We start from the raw sequence: 18955 nt of genomic DNA, 5'->3' as shown, positions 1-18955 counted from the left end.
TCTCCCCCACCCCCCAGTCAAACAGCCTTCCCCCCTCTCCCCCACCCCCCAGGGCCCAGTCAAACAGCCTTCCCCCACCTCCTCACCCAGTCAAACAGCCTTCCCCCCTCTCCCTCCTCCCCCTCCCCCCAGGGCCCAGTCAAACAGCCTCCCCCACTCCCCAGTCAAACAGCCTTCCTCTCTCCCCCAGCCCAGTCAAACAGCCTTCCCCCCCCCCTCCCCCCCCCCCTAATATCTTTAGAAATAATTGACAAAAGTGCTTAAAGAAAATGAAATAACTATTTTTCTTAATGCTCCTGTGATTTTTTTTTCTCCCTTGGTGTGGCTGGCTGCAACGTCCAGGAGGTGAATCCTGAATTCCTGGAGACTCCGGGCTAAGCCAGGGGGTCTGACAACCCACAATCAGCAGAGAGCTTTGCACTCACAAGATTCAAAAGCTTCTTGACACACTTGAAAGTTCCAGGCCAGTACATGAAGAATTGACACATGGACGAGATTCTTGCCGAGTCAGCAATAGAGCAGGCCTGAAAATTGGCAGGGGAGTGGGGGGAAGATAATCTCCGGTTTTCCTGGTCTTTGCTTCCTCCGTTGGTATCTCAGAACACTGCACAGCACAGCCTCTTCCCCTGCGACACTTCAAATTAATAACTCATTTACTAAATTAATACAAAAGCAAAACATTGCGGATACTGGAATCTGAAATAAAAACAGAAAATGCTGGAAATCTCAGCGGGTCAGGCAGCATCTGTGGAAACAGAGTTAATGTTTCAGGTCGATGACCTGGTTCTGACAAAGGCACATCGACGCGAAACGTTAACTCTTTCTCTCTCCACAGTGATGCTGCCGGACCCTCTGAGATTTCCAGCATTTTCTGTTTTTATTTATTAGATTTAACTAATAACCTGTTTAAAAACACAAGTCTCAATGGAATTTTCATTGAAGCAAAGGAAAAACCCAATGCGTAAAGGTCTTTTATGTCTGCAATATGTTAACTGATGCTGTGTTTTAATTTAAAGGGATCTTCTAAACAGCAGGCATGCAACTAACTATAGGTGTGGAATTGTGTTTCTCTTGCCCTTACTCTCTGCAGCTGCTGAATTTATTCAATTCCAACACAAACACACATTTAAGAACTTAAGAAATAGGAGGAGTAGGCCATTCGTTCTCTGGAGCCCGCTCCGCCACACAATGAGATCATGGCTGATCTTCGACTTGCCAACGCCACTTTCCTGCCCGATCGCGCTATTCCTTGTGTCAGCTGTGACTCAGTGGGTAGCATCCTCAGCTCTGAGTCAGAAGGTTGTGGGTTGATAGTCTTAAATCCAGGGACTTGAGCACACAATCTAGGCTGGTATTCTAGTGCATTACTGAGGGAGTGCTGTCCTTTGGAGGAGATATTAAACAGAGGCCCTGGCTGCTGTCTCAGGAGGATGTAAAAGAAGCTATGGCACTATTTTGAAGAGGAGCAGGGGAGTTATTCACATGTCCTGGGGCCAATATTTATCCCTCAAACAACAAAAACATTATCTGGTCATTATCACATTGCTGTTTGTGGCAGCTTGCTGTGCGCAAATTGGTTGCCACGTTTCCTACATTACAACAGTGAGTACAGTTCCAAAAAGTACTTCATTGGCTGCAAAGCGCTTTGGTACGTTCCGAGGTCGTGAAAGGTGCTATATAAATGCAGATCTTTTCTTTTTTCTTCCACTGATATTGTAAACATTCCTGGCACCCTGGGTGCAGAATTCAAATGAAAGTTAATATGGAGCAAAACTATCACTGAAGGTGTTCCTTTGGAAATTCAGTGATTTCATTTTGATTCAACTCTTGCAGTCTTGCCAGATTTTTTTCCCCATCGTCAACCCTGTTCATTTATGGCTGAGGTACAGTTCTCTGTTTGGGTACCTCACACAAGTGGCCAATCCTCAAGTAAACTTCAATGGTGAATGGCAGCAAATGAGCCAACTTGCATTTATTTATCGTGGTTCACCACCCCAGGACGTCCCATGTGCTTTACAGACACTTTTAAAGTGTAGTCACTGCTGTAATGTAGGGCATACAGCAGCCAATTTGCCCACAGCAAGCTCTAAACAAAAAGAAGATAATGACAGTACTATGTTCTGATAACATCCCTGATAGAAATTCTGTAGAACTGGTTCTAATTAAAATGTCATGCTTTTTAAAAAATTATTTATTTTCCGATAACAGATAATCTTATTTAGTGATGTTGGTTGAGGGATATTGGCCCAGACACCGGGGAGAACTCTCTTGCTCTTCTTTGAAATAGTAACCATGGGATATTTTACGTCCGCCCAAGGGGGCAGACAGGACCTCGGTTGAACGTCTCATCGGAAAGACGGAACCTCCGACAGTGCAGCGCTCCCTCGGCACTGCACTGAATCATAAACCTGGCTTATATGCTCAAGTCTCTGAAGTGGAACTCTCAGGCGAGAGCGCTACCACTGAGCCAAGGCCAACACTGCAGGCTATTTGACCATGGCCGAGCCCACTGTTATCACCCGACAGCCACACATGGGCATTATTCAGCAGGCATTGATCAAGATCAAGATCAAGAGCAAGAACCCTGACCAATCTTTCTATACCCAACAAAATATGCTGATCTAATCGTTACAGCCCAATTCAGCACACTGCAGGGATCAAAGCTGGGACCATCCTGGTTTGCAGGGCTCATTTACTCACTGATTTCCTGAGCCATTGGAGGAGCATCACTATCTCTTCTCCCAATGCCACCTACATCCAAAAAGGACACAGAAGTTGGGAAGCCGGTTCGCGTTCTCTGCTGATGCAACTTCTCGGAGGTGTGGGTCAGAGCCTGGGTGAGGAAACAATACAGATCAGCCATGATCTAATGGCGGAACCGGTTACAAGGGCTCAATGGCCTACCACTGTTCCTAGCTTGGCTATGATGCCCCTCCATTGTTGAATAGCCTGGCCACACTGGTCTGTGCTCGCAGGTGTGGTACGGTATGGTTGCAAGACCCTTACCCCATGTGTTAACATCTTCAGGAGATGAAGGTAGCAGCAATGACCTAACACAGCAGCTGGGGAAACGAGATGACTTCTACTTCTATCAAATGCACTGATGTGGCAGCCTCTGACTGTCGTGGTTATGGTACCAGACTGGTACTAGCAATCCAGAGTTCAAATCCCCATCCTGGCAAGTTCTGAAACTGAACTCAATAAATCTGGCAATTTGTTGGCTGGCACTGGAAAAAAGTGTCCAAATTGTCGTTAAAACCAAACTGCCTCAGAGAAGGGAATGTGTCACCCTTACCCTGGTCTCGCCTTCAAGGACACCCTCAAAGCCTCCCTGATAAAGTGCAACATCCCCACTGACACCTGGGAGTCCCTGGCCAAAGACCGCCCGAAGTGGAGGAAGAGCACCCGGGAGGGCCAGTCTCGTCGCCGAGAGCATGCAGAAAGCAAGCGCAGGCAGCGGAAGGAGCGTGCGGCAAACCAGACTCCCCACCCACCCTTTCCTCCAACCACTGTCTGTCCCACCTGTGAAAAAGACCAATTCCCGTATTGGACTGTTCAGTCACCTGAGAACTCACTTTTAGAGTGGAAGCAAGTCTTCCTCGATTTCAAGGGACTGCCCATGAGGATAAGGGTCTTGCCTACATGTGAGTCGAGTCCCATACTACATGGTTGATTCTCAATGCCCTCTGGAGGTGGCCAAGTAAGCCTCACCGTTGTCACAAAAAAAATAATTGCCTACAAAGCACGAAAGGCCGAGCATCACCTTCTCAGGGCAACACCACCCACATCCCAAGAGCTAATTAAAATAAACACGCTGAACATAAATAGCCAAACAGCTGGCAAAAGGGTGGTACAGCACGCCTGAGATTTTCGTGGGACTTACAATCTTTTGCATTATAGAATCATAGAATAGTACAGCACAGAAGGAAGCCATTCGGCCCATCGAATCTGCTCCGGCTCTTTCGAAAAGCAATCCAGTTAGTCCCACTCCCCCGCTCTTACCCCATAAACCTGCAACTTTTTTCTCCTTCAAGTATTTATCCAATTCCCTTTTGAAAGCTACTATTGAATTCGTATCCACCGCCCTATCAGGCAGTGCTTCCTAAATCCTAATCACTCACACAAGAACGTGTTTCCTCATGTCCCCTCGTGGGGGAATCTAGGACTAGGGGGCATAGTTTCAGAATAAGGGGTCGCCCGTTTTAAACGGAAATGAGAAGGAATGTCTTCTCTCAAGAGGGTTGTGAATCTTTGGAATTCTCTACCCTAGCGAGCTGTGGAGGCTGGATTACCTAATATATTTAAGGTGGAAAGAGACAGATAAGGGAGTCAAGGGTTATGGGGAGCAGGCAGGGAAGTGGAGTTGAGGTCTTACTGAATGGTGAAGCAGACTGTTACCATAACCACTACAGTCAGAGGATACCACATCAGTTAACATATAGCCTTCCACTTTCCAACTAGTTTGGGAAGGCGAGGCACTGCGAGAATGGACGCGTTGGGCAACCAATGAGGGGAGTGAGTGGGCGGGGCAGTTGGAGGGGTGCGGTCATGTGATGAAACCTCCAGGAACGCATCCAGAGTTGGCAACCCGAGCACCAGCCTGAACTTCAAATCGAGGATTCTATTTTTCAAATTGTAGACCCGTGGCTGATGCCAATATAAACACATAGTGAAAGAGCAAAGGAGGGTTCAACAATGCTACCCCACAAGCTGAAAAGTGGGATCTTGCAGTATCACGGCAGTAGTAGGATAGATTCACCAATTACTGAACATTTTGAGGGGCTGGGTAGCAGATGGAAGAAAAACCAGATTGCTAATCATGCTACACGACCGAGCATAAAAACATTGCAAGAGCTTCTACAAGAATGTAAAAAAGGAAGAGAGTAGCTAAAGTAAGTGTTGGTCCCTTAGAGGCAAAGACAAGAGAAATTATAAGGAGGAATAAGGAAAAGGCAGAGACTTTAATCAAATATTTTATATCTGTCTTCACAGTAGAAGACACAAAAAAACGTACGAAAAAACTAGTGAGGAACAAAGGGACTAATGAGAGTGAGGAACTTAGTGATTAAGATCAGTACAGCAAAAGTACATGAGAAACTAGTGGGACTAAAAGCCAACAAATCCTCTGGACCTGATGGCCTACATCCTAGGGTTCTAAAAGAGCTGGCTGCAGAGATAGTAGATGTATTGGTTGTGATCTTCCAAAATTCCCTCGATTCTAGAATAGTCCCAGCGGATTGGAAGGTAACAAATGTAATCCTGCTATTCAAGAAAGGAGGGAGAGAAAAAACAGAACTACAGGCCAGGTAGCCTGACATCAGTCGTCGGGAAAATGCTGGAATCCATTATCAAGGAAATAATACGATTAGGCAGAGTCAACATGGTTTTATAAAAAGGGAAATAGTGTTTGACAAATGTATTCGTTTTTTGAGGATGTATGTAGCAGTGTAAAGGGGAACCAGTGGATGTAGTATATTTGGATTTCCAAAAGGCATTCGATAAGGTGCCAAATAAAAGGTTGCTACCCAAGACAAGGGCTCATGGGGTTGGGGTAATATATTAGCATGGATAGAAGATTGATTAACAGACAGAAAACACAGTAGGGATAAACAGGTCATTTTCAGGTTGGCAGACTGTAACTAGTGGGGTGCCGCAAGGATCAGTGCTGGGCCTCAGCTATTTGCAATCTATAATAATGACTCAGATGAAGGGACCGAGTGCAATGTATCCAAGTTTGCTGACAATACAAAGCTAGGTGCGAAAGTAAGCTGTGAGGAGGACTGCAAAGGGATATAGACAGGTTAAGTGAGTAGGCAATAAGGTGGCAGATGGAGTATAATGTGGGGAAATGTGAGGTTATTCACTTTGGCAAGAATAGAAAAACAGAATATCTTTAAATGGTGAGAAACTATTAAATGTTGGTGTTCAGAGAGATTTAGGTATCCTCGTACAGGAAACAGAGTTAACAAGTAATTAGGAAGGAAAATGGAAGTTGGCTTTTACTGCAAGGAGGATGGAATTCAAGAGTAAGGAATTTTTGCTGCAATTGAACAGGGCTTTGGTGAGACCACACCTGGAGTACTGTGCACAGTTTTGGTTTCCTTATCTGAGGAAGGACATACTTGCCTTAGAGGCGCGGTGCAACGAAGGTTCACTCGATTGGTTCCTGGAATGAGGGGGTTGTCCTATGAGGAGATGGAGTAGACGGAGCCTATACTCTCTGGGGTTTAGAAGAATGAGAGGTGATCTCATTGAAACTTACAAGATTTTGAGGGGAATTGACAGACAGCTGAGAGGATGTTTCCCCTGGGTGGAGTCTAGGACTAGGAATAAAGGGGTTGGTCATTTAAGACTGAGATGAGGAGGAATTTCTTCACTCGGAGGGTCCTGAATCTTTGCAATTATCTACCCCAAAAGGCTGTGGATGCTGAATCGTTGAGTATATTCAGGGCCGAGATAGATAGATTTTTGGACTCTAGGGGAAGATTAGCCATGATCTTATTTGAATGGCGGAGCAAGCTCGAGGGACGTATAGCCTACTCCTGCTCCTAATTCTTATGTTATGTTCTGAACACCGACTATCTTTGAGGGAATGATGTTACTGGTTTAGACGAGCAAACACATCACCTGGACTACTTCTCTATGGTCAACAGCTCAGATGCCCAGAAGTAAAATTATTTTGTTAAAAATCCAATTTCTTTCTCCCGCTCCACCTCAAAGCTTGTAGCGTTTTTCAATTCTGATCAACTGCTTTGCAAAAAACAATTTATTCTAGAAGAAAAAAATCCAATCAAAATCAGGTTATTGAGAACGCAGTAACTGGAGAACTATTAAATAGATTTACTGCACGCACTTCCAAAAGAGACCAGCAGTCACAGAGCAGCCCTCACAGTCTCCTGGGCTAGGGAGTTAACGGGAGGAGGAAGCTCCATGAATACTCCCAATCCCAACAATGGCAGAGCCCGTCACCCGAGTGCAAAATAGCTGAAGCATTTACAACCATTTTTACTCAGTTGTGCTGAGTGGATGATCCTTCTAGGTCTCCTCCTAAGGTCCCCACCATCACAGATACCAGTCTTTAGCCATTTTGATTCACTCCACGAGATATCAAGAAACGGACGAGTTCACTGAACACGGCAAAAGGTCCGGGTCCCGACTGTAGTGCTGAAGACCTGTGCTCCAAAACTAGTCTCACTAGCTGTTCCAGTGCAGCTACAGCACTGACACCTGAATGTGGAAATGCCTAGGATATGTCCTGTCCCATAAAAAGAACAAATCCAACCAAACCAAGTACTGTCCAATCAGCCTACTCCCAATCAAAAGCAAAGTGATGGAAGAGGTCATCAACAGTGCTATGAAGCAGAACTCACTAATAATCTGATCACTGATGCCCAGTTTGGGTTCTGCCAGAACCACTTGGCTCCAGACCTCATCACAGCCTCGGTCCAAACGTGGACACTAGACCTGAATTCTAGAGCTGAGGCCAGAGTGACAGCCCTTGACATCTAGGCAGCATACGACTGAGTGTGGCATCAAGGAGCACTTATAAAACTGGATTCAACGGGGATTTGGTTCAGTAGCTGGAGTCATACTAAAGGCAGATGGCTGTGGTTGTTAGACACTGATCATCTCAGCCACAGAACATCACCGCAGAAGTTCCTGCAGGCAGCTCGCTAGACCCAACTATCCTCAGCTGGACAACATTCGGGCTTAGGCTGATAAATGGCAAGTTACATTTGCAGTAGGCAATGACCATCTCCAGCAAGACAGAACCTAAACACCTCCCATTGACATTCAATGCTATTACCATTGCTGAGTCCCCCAACATCCTGGGGACCACCATTGACCAAAAACTCAAATGGACCAGCCACATAAATGCCCTGGCTACTAGAGGTGGTCAGAGGCTGGGTATTCTTTAGAAAGTGGCTCACCTCCTGACTGCCCAATGTCTCTCCACCACCTATGATGAACATGACAAGAGTGTGACGGAATATTCTCCGTACGCCTGGATGGATGCAACTGTAGCACTCGAAGCTTGACACCATTCAGAATAAAGCAGTCCATTTGATCTGAACCTCAACCACTAGCCTAAACCTCCATCGCCGGTGAACCGCGGCTACGCTAGCTGCTGTCCAAGGCTTCCTTGATGACCTCCATCACCTAGGAGGACAAGGGCAGCAGGTGCATGGGAACGCCATCACCTCCAAGTCACACACCAAACCTAACGTGGACATATCTCGCCGTCACTGGGCCAACATCCTGGAACTCGCTTTCCAGCACTGTGAGAGCACCTTCACTGTGCGGACTGCAGTGGTGCTCAAGGGAAACTAGGGATGGGTAATGAAAGCCAGACTTGCCATTGACAAAAAAAAACATGTTGGAAAGCAATACTACACATACCTCCAAAAAGAGACCGGCTGTCATTTACCAGTCCTCACAGGCTCCTTAGCTAGATATCCTGATATACAGTACCACCATACACACCTCCTATAGAGACCAGCAGCCCTCACGAGAACAAGTTTCAATTTCCAGATTTTATTAAGTCAGTTGTGGTTTTTTTTTTGAAAACCACATGAACCAAATGTTACTTGATTGGCGACATCTTGAAACACTGAAAGGAAGCAGACTCTGTTATTTGGTTTCTCCTGGCAGAGGGGCAAAACAAATTTACATAAAATAAAAATAAATAGCATCTAAGAGGACCACAGAAATTAGACTCCATTCACTTCACGCCGAGGTAGGAGACGATGAACGAGTTTATATTTAAAAACAATCACTAAGACAGGCAAACTGTAGATTGTCCAAAGAAGATGTCTGAAAATCAGACTGGACTGTGCACAACAGCTGAATGTCACGGTACTGATGGCTGGAGGGTGAGGTGGTGGTGGGTCAAGACCGAGCAATAGCTACATTAGTACAATCATGTCCTTGGAAACACAGACCCCCTTTCCCTTGCCTTCCGGGAGCAGGTGGCTTCACTCCTGCAGTTGCTTCATCCTGTTGAGCGCGCTGCCGGCTTGGAACCATTTAATTTGGCCCTCGTTGAAGCTGTGGTTGAGCTGGATTGTATCCTGGCTGCCGTCCTTGTGCTTAAGAATACAAGTGAGAGGCTGAAAGAGGACGAGGAGAAAGAACAAAGAAAAATGAGACCCGACTGCAGAAAATATTAACGTCAAATTAGGTGGTGGGGTAAGTGAATCGAGTGCGCACTGCAGATGCCCAGCAATGTGCCAGGGCTAGTGCAGATACTGTTATCATTACTTGGAGGTCGTTGTGCTTCTGATCTTTCCTCTCCCTCATCCCTGCACACACCTCCTCCATTTTACACCCTCGTGCACACCCTGCACCTTCTCCTACTGTAACGTAGTCCCCAAGATATCAAAAACTGTAGAACTACCTCCTCCTTATAGAGCGAGATGCGATAAGGTGGGTGGAGGCTTGTGTGGAGCATAAACACTGGCATGGACCAGTTGGGCTGAATGGCCTGTTTGTGTGTGCTGTAAATGCTATGCAATTCAGTCGTCTTTCCCTCCTAAAAGCTACAGGGTTTTGTAAAATCCAAGTCCAACTTCACCTAACCCCCAACTATTTAATTTCTCTCATCTTCTCTCCAACATAGAAACATAGAAAATAGGTGCAGGAGCAGGCCATTCAGCCCTTCTAGCCTGCACCGCCATTCAATGAGTTCATGGCTGAACATGAAACTTCAGTACCCACTTCCTGCTTTCACGCCATACCCCTTGATCCCCCGAGTAGTAAGGACTTCATCTAACTCCCTTTTGAATATATTTAGTGAATTGGCCTCAACAACTTTCTGTGGTAGAGAATTCCACAGGTTCACCACTCTCTGGGTGAAGAAGTTTCTCCTTATCTCGGTCCTAAATGGCTTACCCCTTATCCTCAGACTGTGACCCCTGATTCTGGACTTCCAACATTGGGAACATTCTTCCTTCATCCAACCTGTCCAAACCCGTCAGAATTTTAAACGTTTCTATGAGGTCCCCTCTCACTCTTCTGAACTCCAGTGAATACAAGCCCAGTTGATCCAGTCTTTCTTGATAGGTCAGTCCCACCATCCCGGGAATCAGTCTGGTGAATCTTCGCTGCACTCCCTCAATAGCAAGTATGTCCTTCCTCAAGTTAGGAGACCAAAACTGTACACAATACTCCAGGTGTGGCCTCACCAAGGCCCTGTACAACTGTAGCAACACCTCCCTGCCCCTGTACTCAAATCCCCTCGCTATGAAGGCCAACATGCCATTTGCTTTCTTAACCACCTGCATGCCAACCTTCAATGACTGATGTACCATGACACCCAGGTCTCGTTGCACCTTCCCTTTTCCTAATCTGTCACCATTCAGATAATAGTCTGTCTCTCTGTTTTTACCACCAAAGTGGATAACCTCACATTTATCCACATTATACTTCATCTGCCACGCATTTGCCCACTCACCTAACCTATCCAAGTCACTCTGTAGCCTCATAGCATCCTCCTCGCAGCTCACACTGCCACCCAACTTGGTGTCATCCGCAAATTTGGAGATACAACATTTAATCCCCTCGTCTAAAACATTAATGTACAATGTAAACAGCTGGGGCCCCAGCACAGAACCCTGCGGTACCCCACTAGTCACTGCCTGCCATTCCGAAAAGTACCCATTTACTCCTACTCTTTGCTTCCTGTCTGACAACCAGTTCTCAATCCACGTCAGCACACTACCCCCAATCCCATGTGCTTTAACTTTGCACATTAATCTCCTGTGTGGGACCTTGTCGAAAGCCTTCTGAAAGTCCAAATATACCACATCAACTGGTACTCCTTTGTCCACTTTATTGGAAACATCCTCAAAAAATTCCAGAAGATTTGTCAAGCATGATCTCCCTTTCACAAATCCATGCTGACTTGGACCTATCATGTCACCATTTTCCAAATGCGCTGCTATGACATCCTTAATAATTGATTCCATCATTTTACCCACTACTGAGGTCAGGCTGACCGGTCTATAATTCCCTGCTTTCTCTCTCCCTCTTTTTTTAAAAAGTGGGGTTACATTGGCTACCCTCCACTCGATAGGAACTGATCCAGAGTCAATGGAATGTTGGAAAATGACTGTCAATGCATCCGCTATTTCCAAGGCCACCTCCTTAAGTACTCTGGGATGCAGTCCATCAGGCCCTGGGGATTTATCGGCCTTCAATCCCATCAATTTCCCCAACACAATTTCCCGACTAATAAGGATTTCCCTCAGTTCCTCCTCCTTAATAGACCCTCTGACCACTTTTATATCCGGAAGGTTGTTTGTGTCCTCCTTAGTGAATACTGAACCAAAGTACTTGTTCAATTGGTCTGCCATTTCTTTGTTCCCCGTTATGACTTCCCCTGATTCTGACTGCAGGGGACCTACGTTTGTCTTTACTAACCTTTTTCTCTTTACATACCTATAGAAACTTTTGCAATCCGCCTTAATGTTCCCTGCAAGCTTCTTCTCGTACTCCATTTTCCCTGCCCTAATCAAACCCTTTGTCCTCCTCTGCTGAGTTCTAAATTTCTCCCAGTCCCCAGGTTCGCTGCTATTTCTGGCCAATTTGTATGCCATTTCCTTGGCTTTAATACTATCCCTGATTTCCCTAGATAGCCACGGTTGAGCCACCTTCCCTTTTTTATTTTTACGCCAGACAGGAATGTACAATTGTTGGAGTTCATCCATGCGGTCTCTAAATGTCTGCCATTGCCCATCCACAGTCAACCCCTTAAGTATCATTAGCCAATCTATCTTAGCCAATTCATGCCTCATACCTTCAAAGTTACCCTTCTTTAAGTTCTGGACCATGGTCTTTGAATTAACTGTTTCATTCTCCATCCTAATGCAGAATTCCACCATATTATGGTCACTCTTCCCCAAGGGGCCTCGCACAATGAGATTGCTAATTAATCCTCTCTCATTACACAACACCCAGTCTAAGATGGCCTCCCCCCTAGTTGGTTCCTCGACATATTGGTCTAGAAAACCATCCCTTATGCATTCCAGGAAATCCTCCTCCACCGTATTGCTTCCAGTTTGGCTAGCCCAATCTATGTGCATATTAAAGTCACCCATTATAACTGCTGCACCTTTATTGCATGCACTCCTAATTTCCTGTTTGATGCCCTCCCCAACATCACTACTACTGTTTGGAGGTCTGTACACAACTCCCACTAACGATTTTTGCCCTTTAGTGTTCTGCAGCTCTACCCATATAGATTCCACATCATCCAAGCTAATGTCTTTCCTAACTATTGCATTAATCTCCTCTTTAACCAGCAATGCTACCCCACCTCCTTTTCCCTTTATTCTATCCTTCCTGAATGTTGAATACCCCTGGATGTTGAGTTCCCAGCCCTGATCATCCTGGAGCCACGTCTCCGTAATCCCAATCACATCATATTTGTTAACATCTATTTGCACAGTTAATTCATCCACCTTATTGCGGATACTCCTTGCATTAAGACACAAAGCCTTCAGGCTTGCTTTTTTAACACCCTTTGTCCTTTTAGAATTTTGCTGTACAGTGGCCCTTTTTGTTCTTTGCCTTGGGTTTCTCTGCCCTCCACTTTTCCTCATCTCCTTTCTGTCTTTTGCTTTTGCCTCATTTTTGTCTCCCTCTGTCTCCCTGTATAGGTTCCCATCCCCCTGCAATATTAGTTTAACTCCTCCCCAACAGCACTAGCAAACACTCCCCCTAGGACATTGGTTCGGGACCTGCCCAGGTGCAGACCGTCCGGTTTGTACTGGTCCCACCTCCCCCAGAACCGGTTCCAATGCCCCAAGAATTTGAATCCCTCCCTGTTGCACCACTGCTCAAGCCATGTATTCATCTGCGCTATCCTGCGATTCCTACTCTGACTAGCACGTGGCACTGGTAGCAATCCCGAGATTACTACTTTTGAGGTCCTACTTTTTAAATTTAGCTCCTAGCTCCTTAAATTCTTTTCGTAGGACCTCATCCCTTTTTTTTTAACCTATGTCGTTGGTACCAATGTGCACCACGACAACTGGCTGTTCTCCCTCCCATTTCAGAATGTCCTGCACCCGCTCTGAGACATCCTTGACCCTTGCACCAGGGAGGCAACATACCATCCTGGAGTCTCAGTTGCGTCCGCAGAAACGCCCATCTATTCCCCTCACCATCGAATCCCCTATCACTATCGCGCTCCCACTCTTTTTCCTGCCCTCCTTTCCAGCAGAGCCACCTACGGTGCCATGAACTTGGCTGCTGCTGCTCTCCCCTGATGAGTCATCCTCCCCAACAGTACTCAAAGCAGTGTATCTGTTTTGCAGGGGGATGACCACAGGGGACCCCTGCACTATCTTTCTTGCACTGCTCTTCCTGGATGGTGTCTAAAGGTCTTGGCCCTCCCCTTAGGCGTCTCAATTTTTTAAAAAAGCGATAGAAAATTCCCAAGCTGAAATTTCTTCCAATTGAAAAATAAATTTGGCTTTTAATTTCGAACATGAACGAACCAATGTGGATCTGATGACCTAGACATTCAGGCCTTAGGAAGGCATCTGTTAAACAGGCACGATGCGACCCATTTTCTATCCGACGTTTCCCCAACTTGGAGCTACGAACAGAAAGAACCAGCAAGGCTACTTTGAATACTTGCAGCATCCATACATGGTGTTATATTTGTGATGTCTGACTTTAACTAGGAGTAGAGTTAGCTTGTTTGCTCAAGAGAAAAAGTGTGTGAATATGGGACCCACTGCTGCTGGGGTTATAACCACCAGTTCTCAGGCCTTCTTAAATTCAGACTAGGTGTTAACAAGACCTACAGGTCCAATAGCGAGCACGTGTCCTTGGAGTGCAAAAGCTGTTCCGCAACAGACAGGCGAAAACTAACCAAAGAGGTCAACAACCACGGGCCAGAGATTTAAAGCAGATGGTAGAAGAAGGTTTAGAGAAGAGTTGAGGAGAACTTTTTTCACCCAGAGGTTGGTGGGAGTCTGGAACTCACTGCCCGAAAGGGTGGTAGAGGCAGAAACCCTCACCACATTTAAAAAGGTACTTGGATATGCACTTCAGGTGCCATAATCTACAGGGCTACGGACCAAGAGCTGGGATTAGGCGGGTTAGCCTCTTTTTCGTCCAGCTCAGACACGATGGACTTAATAGCCTCATTCTGTGCCGTAAAGTTCTACGATTCTCTGAAGGGATGACTCGGGTGTTATACAGGACAGAAGAAGCCTGCACATTACAAGAGGGATCTGGCTCAGTTTTGCCAGCCCAGGCTCCTGGTCTGCAGAGCAGACAAATGTGCATGGCTTTGTAAATGCTCATTAGTTGGAAATGTGAAATGATGCTGGTAAAAGAAAAAGACTTGGATTTCTATAGCGTCTTTCATGACCACTGGACAGATCAAAGCGCTTTACAACCAATTAATTATTTTTGGAGTGTAGTCACTGTTATGTGGAAAATGTGGCAACCAATATGTGCACAGCAAGCTCCCACAAACAGCAATATGATAAGGTAAAGCCAGAATGTTAAAGTAAACTGGGAGAGTAGGGCCATAGGACATAAATTTAAATTAGGAGAGAGTAAGTTTAAAACCAGATATTAAGACAAACTGCTTTCCTGAATAACTGATAAAGTTTTGGGACAGCTGGATACTATAAAGAGCGGGATGGTCTTCCATGGGATGAATGATCTTTCTTGTCCTCAACTTGTACGGTCTTGAGAAATTTACAGTACGAAGCTCCCGAGTGAGCTCCAGGCAGAAAGAAGCACAACTCCACTCGAGTACCTTTCCAGGGGCAAATTCCTTCAGCCCAAGGATGGAGACTTTATCATCTGACTGCACCTTGTCGTAATCAGCAGGACTGTTGAAAGTCAGAGGCAGTAGGCCTTGCTTCTTGAGGTTGGTTTCTGCAAAGAAAGCACAGAGTTCACATTGATATTTTTCTTTTATGTATATTGAAGAGTGAAGCTCACCACTGATATAAGGATTGAACTGCAGTGGAGACAAGTCAGCTTGCCTCACCTGGTAGCACTCTGCCCTCAGTCAGAAGTTTGTGGGTTCCATGCCCCATACTAAATGATCTAATCGAGGTTAAAATGGGAGTGTCAGCTGTGGCTCAGTGGGTAGGACCCTTGCCTCCAAGACAGAAGATTATGGGTTTACACAATGCCCCATCTATGGTGGGGGGAGGCAGGTAAGGTCAGGAATTTCGGCTGGGGGAGGCATACACGGGTTGGATCATGGATTTGGGAAGCTTTTGCTGTGAGCTCTATCCTCTCTGTGACTGCTTGCAGGGGAGTTCTGAAGTCAGAATGGCTCGAATTACACTTTGCGAAGTCACTCAGAACTTGGGCTGGGCAGTTCCACACATGAGAAACATCTGGGTGTGGCTTATCCTCCAGGAGCAATCAGGTCATGTGATAATGGAGTGCCAATCAGCCAGAAACAGTGCAAATAACCGGATCCAAAAAAAAATCTAGGCAGACACTCCAATGCAGTGCTGCAGTGTCGGAGGTGCTGTCTTTCAGATGAGACGTTAAACCGAGGCCCCATCTGCTCTCATGACACTATTTTGAAGAGATGGAGACTTATCCCCGGGTGTCTGGCAAATATTTATCTCTCAATCATAACAAAAATAAACAGATTAGCTGGCCATCATCACATTGCCGTTTGTGGGAGCTTGCTGTGCGCAAGTTGTCTGCCGCATTTCCTACATTACAACAGTGACTACATTCCAAAAGTACTTCATTGGCTGTAAAGCGCTTTGTGACGTCTGATGGTCGACAAATGCGCTATATAAATCCAAGTCTTATCTTTTTATCTCTTAATCTTTTATACTCAAGGGAATACAAGCTGAGTCTATGCAACCTGTCCTCATAATTCTACCCTTTTAGCCCCATTTGATTCTACCACTGAGGCTTATATTATATTTCAAGATATTAAGGAGAACAGATAGGGTAAATAGAGAGAAACTATTTCTGCTGGTTGGGCGTCTACGATTAGGGGGCATGGTCTAAAAGTTACACACAAAGGATGGTAGAAAGTTTGGAACTCTCTTCCGCAAATGAAAGTTGATGCTAGATCAATTGTCAATTTAAAATCGGAGATTGATAGATTTTTGTTATCTTTTAACCAACGGTATTAAAAGATATGAGGCAAAGGCAGGTATATGGAGTTAAGTCACAGATCATCCATGATCTCATTGAACGGCAGAACAGGATCGAGAGGCTAATTGGCCTACTCCTGTTCCTATGTTCCTTCCTAGGACTAGAAATTGTCTCACTCAGCTCCACGTAACCTTACAAGCCAATGTCATAATGGGTGAGGTTGTCCTCGCTGGACAAGCAATGAGAAGCTGTGCTGATACGTTGTGCAATTAAACTCCAACAGCAGCTCATGCAGCCTTGGGGTGGGATGGGGTGGCACCCAAGCCTTGACTTTTGCCAACCTGTCCCTAATCTCTGAGTCAGGCAAGTGAGGAGTGTTCATACGAGGAGAGGTTGTGTGCTCTACATCAGGCAAATGGAAGTTAGCTCATGGAGTTCTCACCAGTTTGCTGACTTTAAAGCAGAGAGATGGGTTTTCTATATCCAGGTGGCCAAAAAATAACACTTCTAACCAGGGACCACATCAGTTTCAGATAAATGAGGGTACTGGACACTGATCGGAGGGTCCACACGCAGTGAGTCCATCAGTTCGAGTCTCTCTAGGGTTTGGTCTATTGGCCTTGGTTTTGAAAGACCTTGAGAACAACGTTCCTCCCAACGCAAGGATAGGTAACTTAGAAATGCAAAAACAACAGATGAATGAGCGAATCCCTGCGATTCAGCAATTCCCGATATACCTGCAGTTGCAGATGATTGAAGCAGCCATGATTCCACACAGGGAAAGTGCGATAGATCATTCAATTGGAGATACCCCGGCCCACTTAACTAAATCACTCCTCTTCGTTCCAAGTCACCAATTCACTAAATTCCCCCTCTGCTGTAATTGACACTAAATTCAAATTATAGCATAATTCATTCTGTTTGAATGTGAGTAGACGGTATCTCTGACATGAAATTTCAATTTCCACAACATACACCTACCGTGAATTCGAGCGAAGCTCTTGACAATGATGGCGCGACCTCCTAGATGCCGAGGCTCGAGGGCAGCATGCTCTCTGCTGGAGCCCTCCCCATAGTTCTCATCACCGACCACCACCCAGTTGATGCCTTGTTTCTGGGGGAAAGGAAAAACAGCTTTACACTTCACTCTGTTCTAGGGTTGCCAACTCTGGTTGGTTGCATTCCTGGAGGTTTCATCACATGACCTCCCGCCTCCGCCCCGCCAGGTCAAACAGCCTTTCTTTCTCCCATCCTGCAATACTTTCACAACTAATGTTCTCACCCTGGTTTATCACAACAGTGTCTTAATTCCTGGAGCTTCCAGGGCAATCCTGGAGAGTTGGCAACCCTAAAATAGACTCATGACCAATTCTGTCCCTTTAGCTGCCCTTCCCAATCTCCTGGAAGCAACAGCACTTCCTGGGGTGGAGATGCTCTCTGATACTTCGACCAGGTCATGCGCAAGCCTAGATATCGAATGCAGGCAAGTGACGGAGGTCGATATCAACAACAACTTACATTTATATAGTGCCTTTAATGTAGTAAAATGTCTCAAGTTGCTTCACGGGAGTGATTATCAAACAAAATGTGACACTGAACCACATGAGATGTTAGGGCAGATGTCCAAAAGCTTGGTCAAAGAGGTAGGTTTTGAGGAGCGTCTTAAAAGGAGGAGAGGGGTCAGAATTGGCAGAGCATAGAGATCTCGGGGGAATGTGGGGCTACACAGATAGGGAGCGGCAAGGCCATGGTGGGATTTGAAAACAAGGATGAAAATTTTAAAATTGACGCACTGCTTAACCAGGAGCCAATGAGAGAGGACAGGGAAGATGGGCGAGCAGGTCTTGGTGCAAGTTAGGACACGGGCGGCAGAGTTTTGGATGACCTCAAGGGTAGAATGTGGGAGGTCGGTCAGGAGTGCGTTGGAATGGTCAAGTCCAGAGGTAACAAAGTCACGCCCAATTCCGTCGCCACCAGACTAGCACTTTTCAGCAGGGCACGGAGACCGATTGCATAACCATCTATTGCTGTCCAACATGGACCAGCCAAAAGACAAGGAAACCCGTGGATTGACCCACGAAGAAATCAGGGAAGCTGCACAATTCTCTCCTGTTGCACACTCACTCACCTTGTAAGCACGTGCAGTGTCTGGCACAGGCCCATACTGGTTGCTTATCTGGTTTTTGACCTGATTCACTGCGTCATTCTCAATATTAACGGCACCGATGAGCAGGTTATTTGAAATGTTGTCCAAGTGGCCACGGAACTTCAGCCAAGGCCCAGCAGCAGATATGTGATCAGTGGTACATTTGCCCTTCACCTAAAATAAAGCAAAACCAATCACAATAGGAAATAATAGTGTAACTAACCCACAGATCAATAATTAGAAGCCACGAGTGTTCCAACATTTACGCACAAGATTTCCAATTAGAGGGCTGGAGACCAAAGCTGTGCCATCAAGGGGAAGGATCCCTAGATGAAGAATGGAGCACTTCCTCCACTTTTTCTGGCATCGATCACTCCCACATGTAGTGTAGAGACACTCTTCTCTACTCTTACTACAGCTGTAGAATAGCAATCCTCTATAATGCACCAATATGAACCATTTTTTTCTCTCTCATATCCCATAGCACTAAAGGCCTGTGGTCCTTAGAATCATAGAAATTTACAGCAGAGGAGGGCGGCATTTTGGACCATGGTGTCTGTGCCAGCCGACAAAGAGCTACCCAGCCTAATCCCACTTTCCAGCTCTTGGTCCGTAACCTTGTAGGTTACCGCACTTCAAGAGCACATCCAAGTACTTCTTAAATGTGGTGAGGGTTTCTGTCTCTACCACCCTTTCAACGAGTTC

At 45.8% G+C, this 18955-nt stretch overlaps 1 protein-coding gene across 1 annotated transcript in view; it reads right to left on the bottom strand.

The window, feature by feature from the left end:
* Positions 1-8515: 8515 nt before the first annotated feature.
* The window catches only part of aco2 (aconitase 2, mitochondrial), a 78345-nt gene continuing 67905 nt past the window's right edge, over positions 8516-18955 (bottom strand). The window contains exons 15-18 of the mRNA XM_070861654.1: positions 18233-18424; positions 17086-17218; positions 14783-14904; positions 8516-9110 (exon numbers count right to left, since the gene is read on the bottom strand). Of these exons, the coding sequence (XP_070717755.1) occupies positions 8976-9110; positions 14783-14904; positions 17086-17218; positions 18233-18424 (582 nt within the window). The 3' untranslated portion in view covers positions 8516-8975. The remainder of the gene's footprint in view (positions 9111-14782; positions 14905-17085; positions 17219-18232; positions 18425-18955) is intronic.

The sequence above is a fragment of the Pristiophorus japonicus genome, chromosome 19 (assembly GCF_044704955.1).
Source record: "Pristiophorus japonicus isolate sPriJap1 chromosome 19, sPriJap1.hap1, whole genome shotgun sequence".
Lineage (NCBI taxonomy): Eukaryota > Metazoa > Chordata > Chondrichthyes > Pristiophoridae > Pristiophorus > Pristiophorus japonicus.
This window is presented reverse-complemented; position numbering and strand designations above follow the sequence as displayed.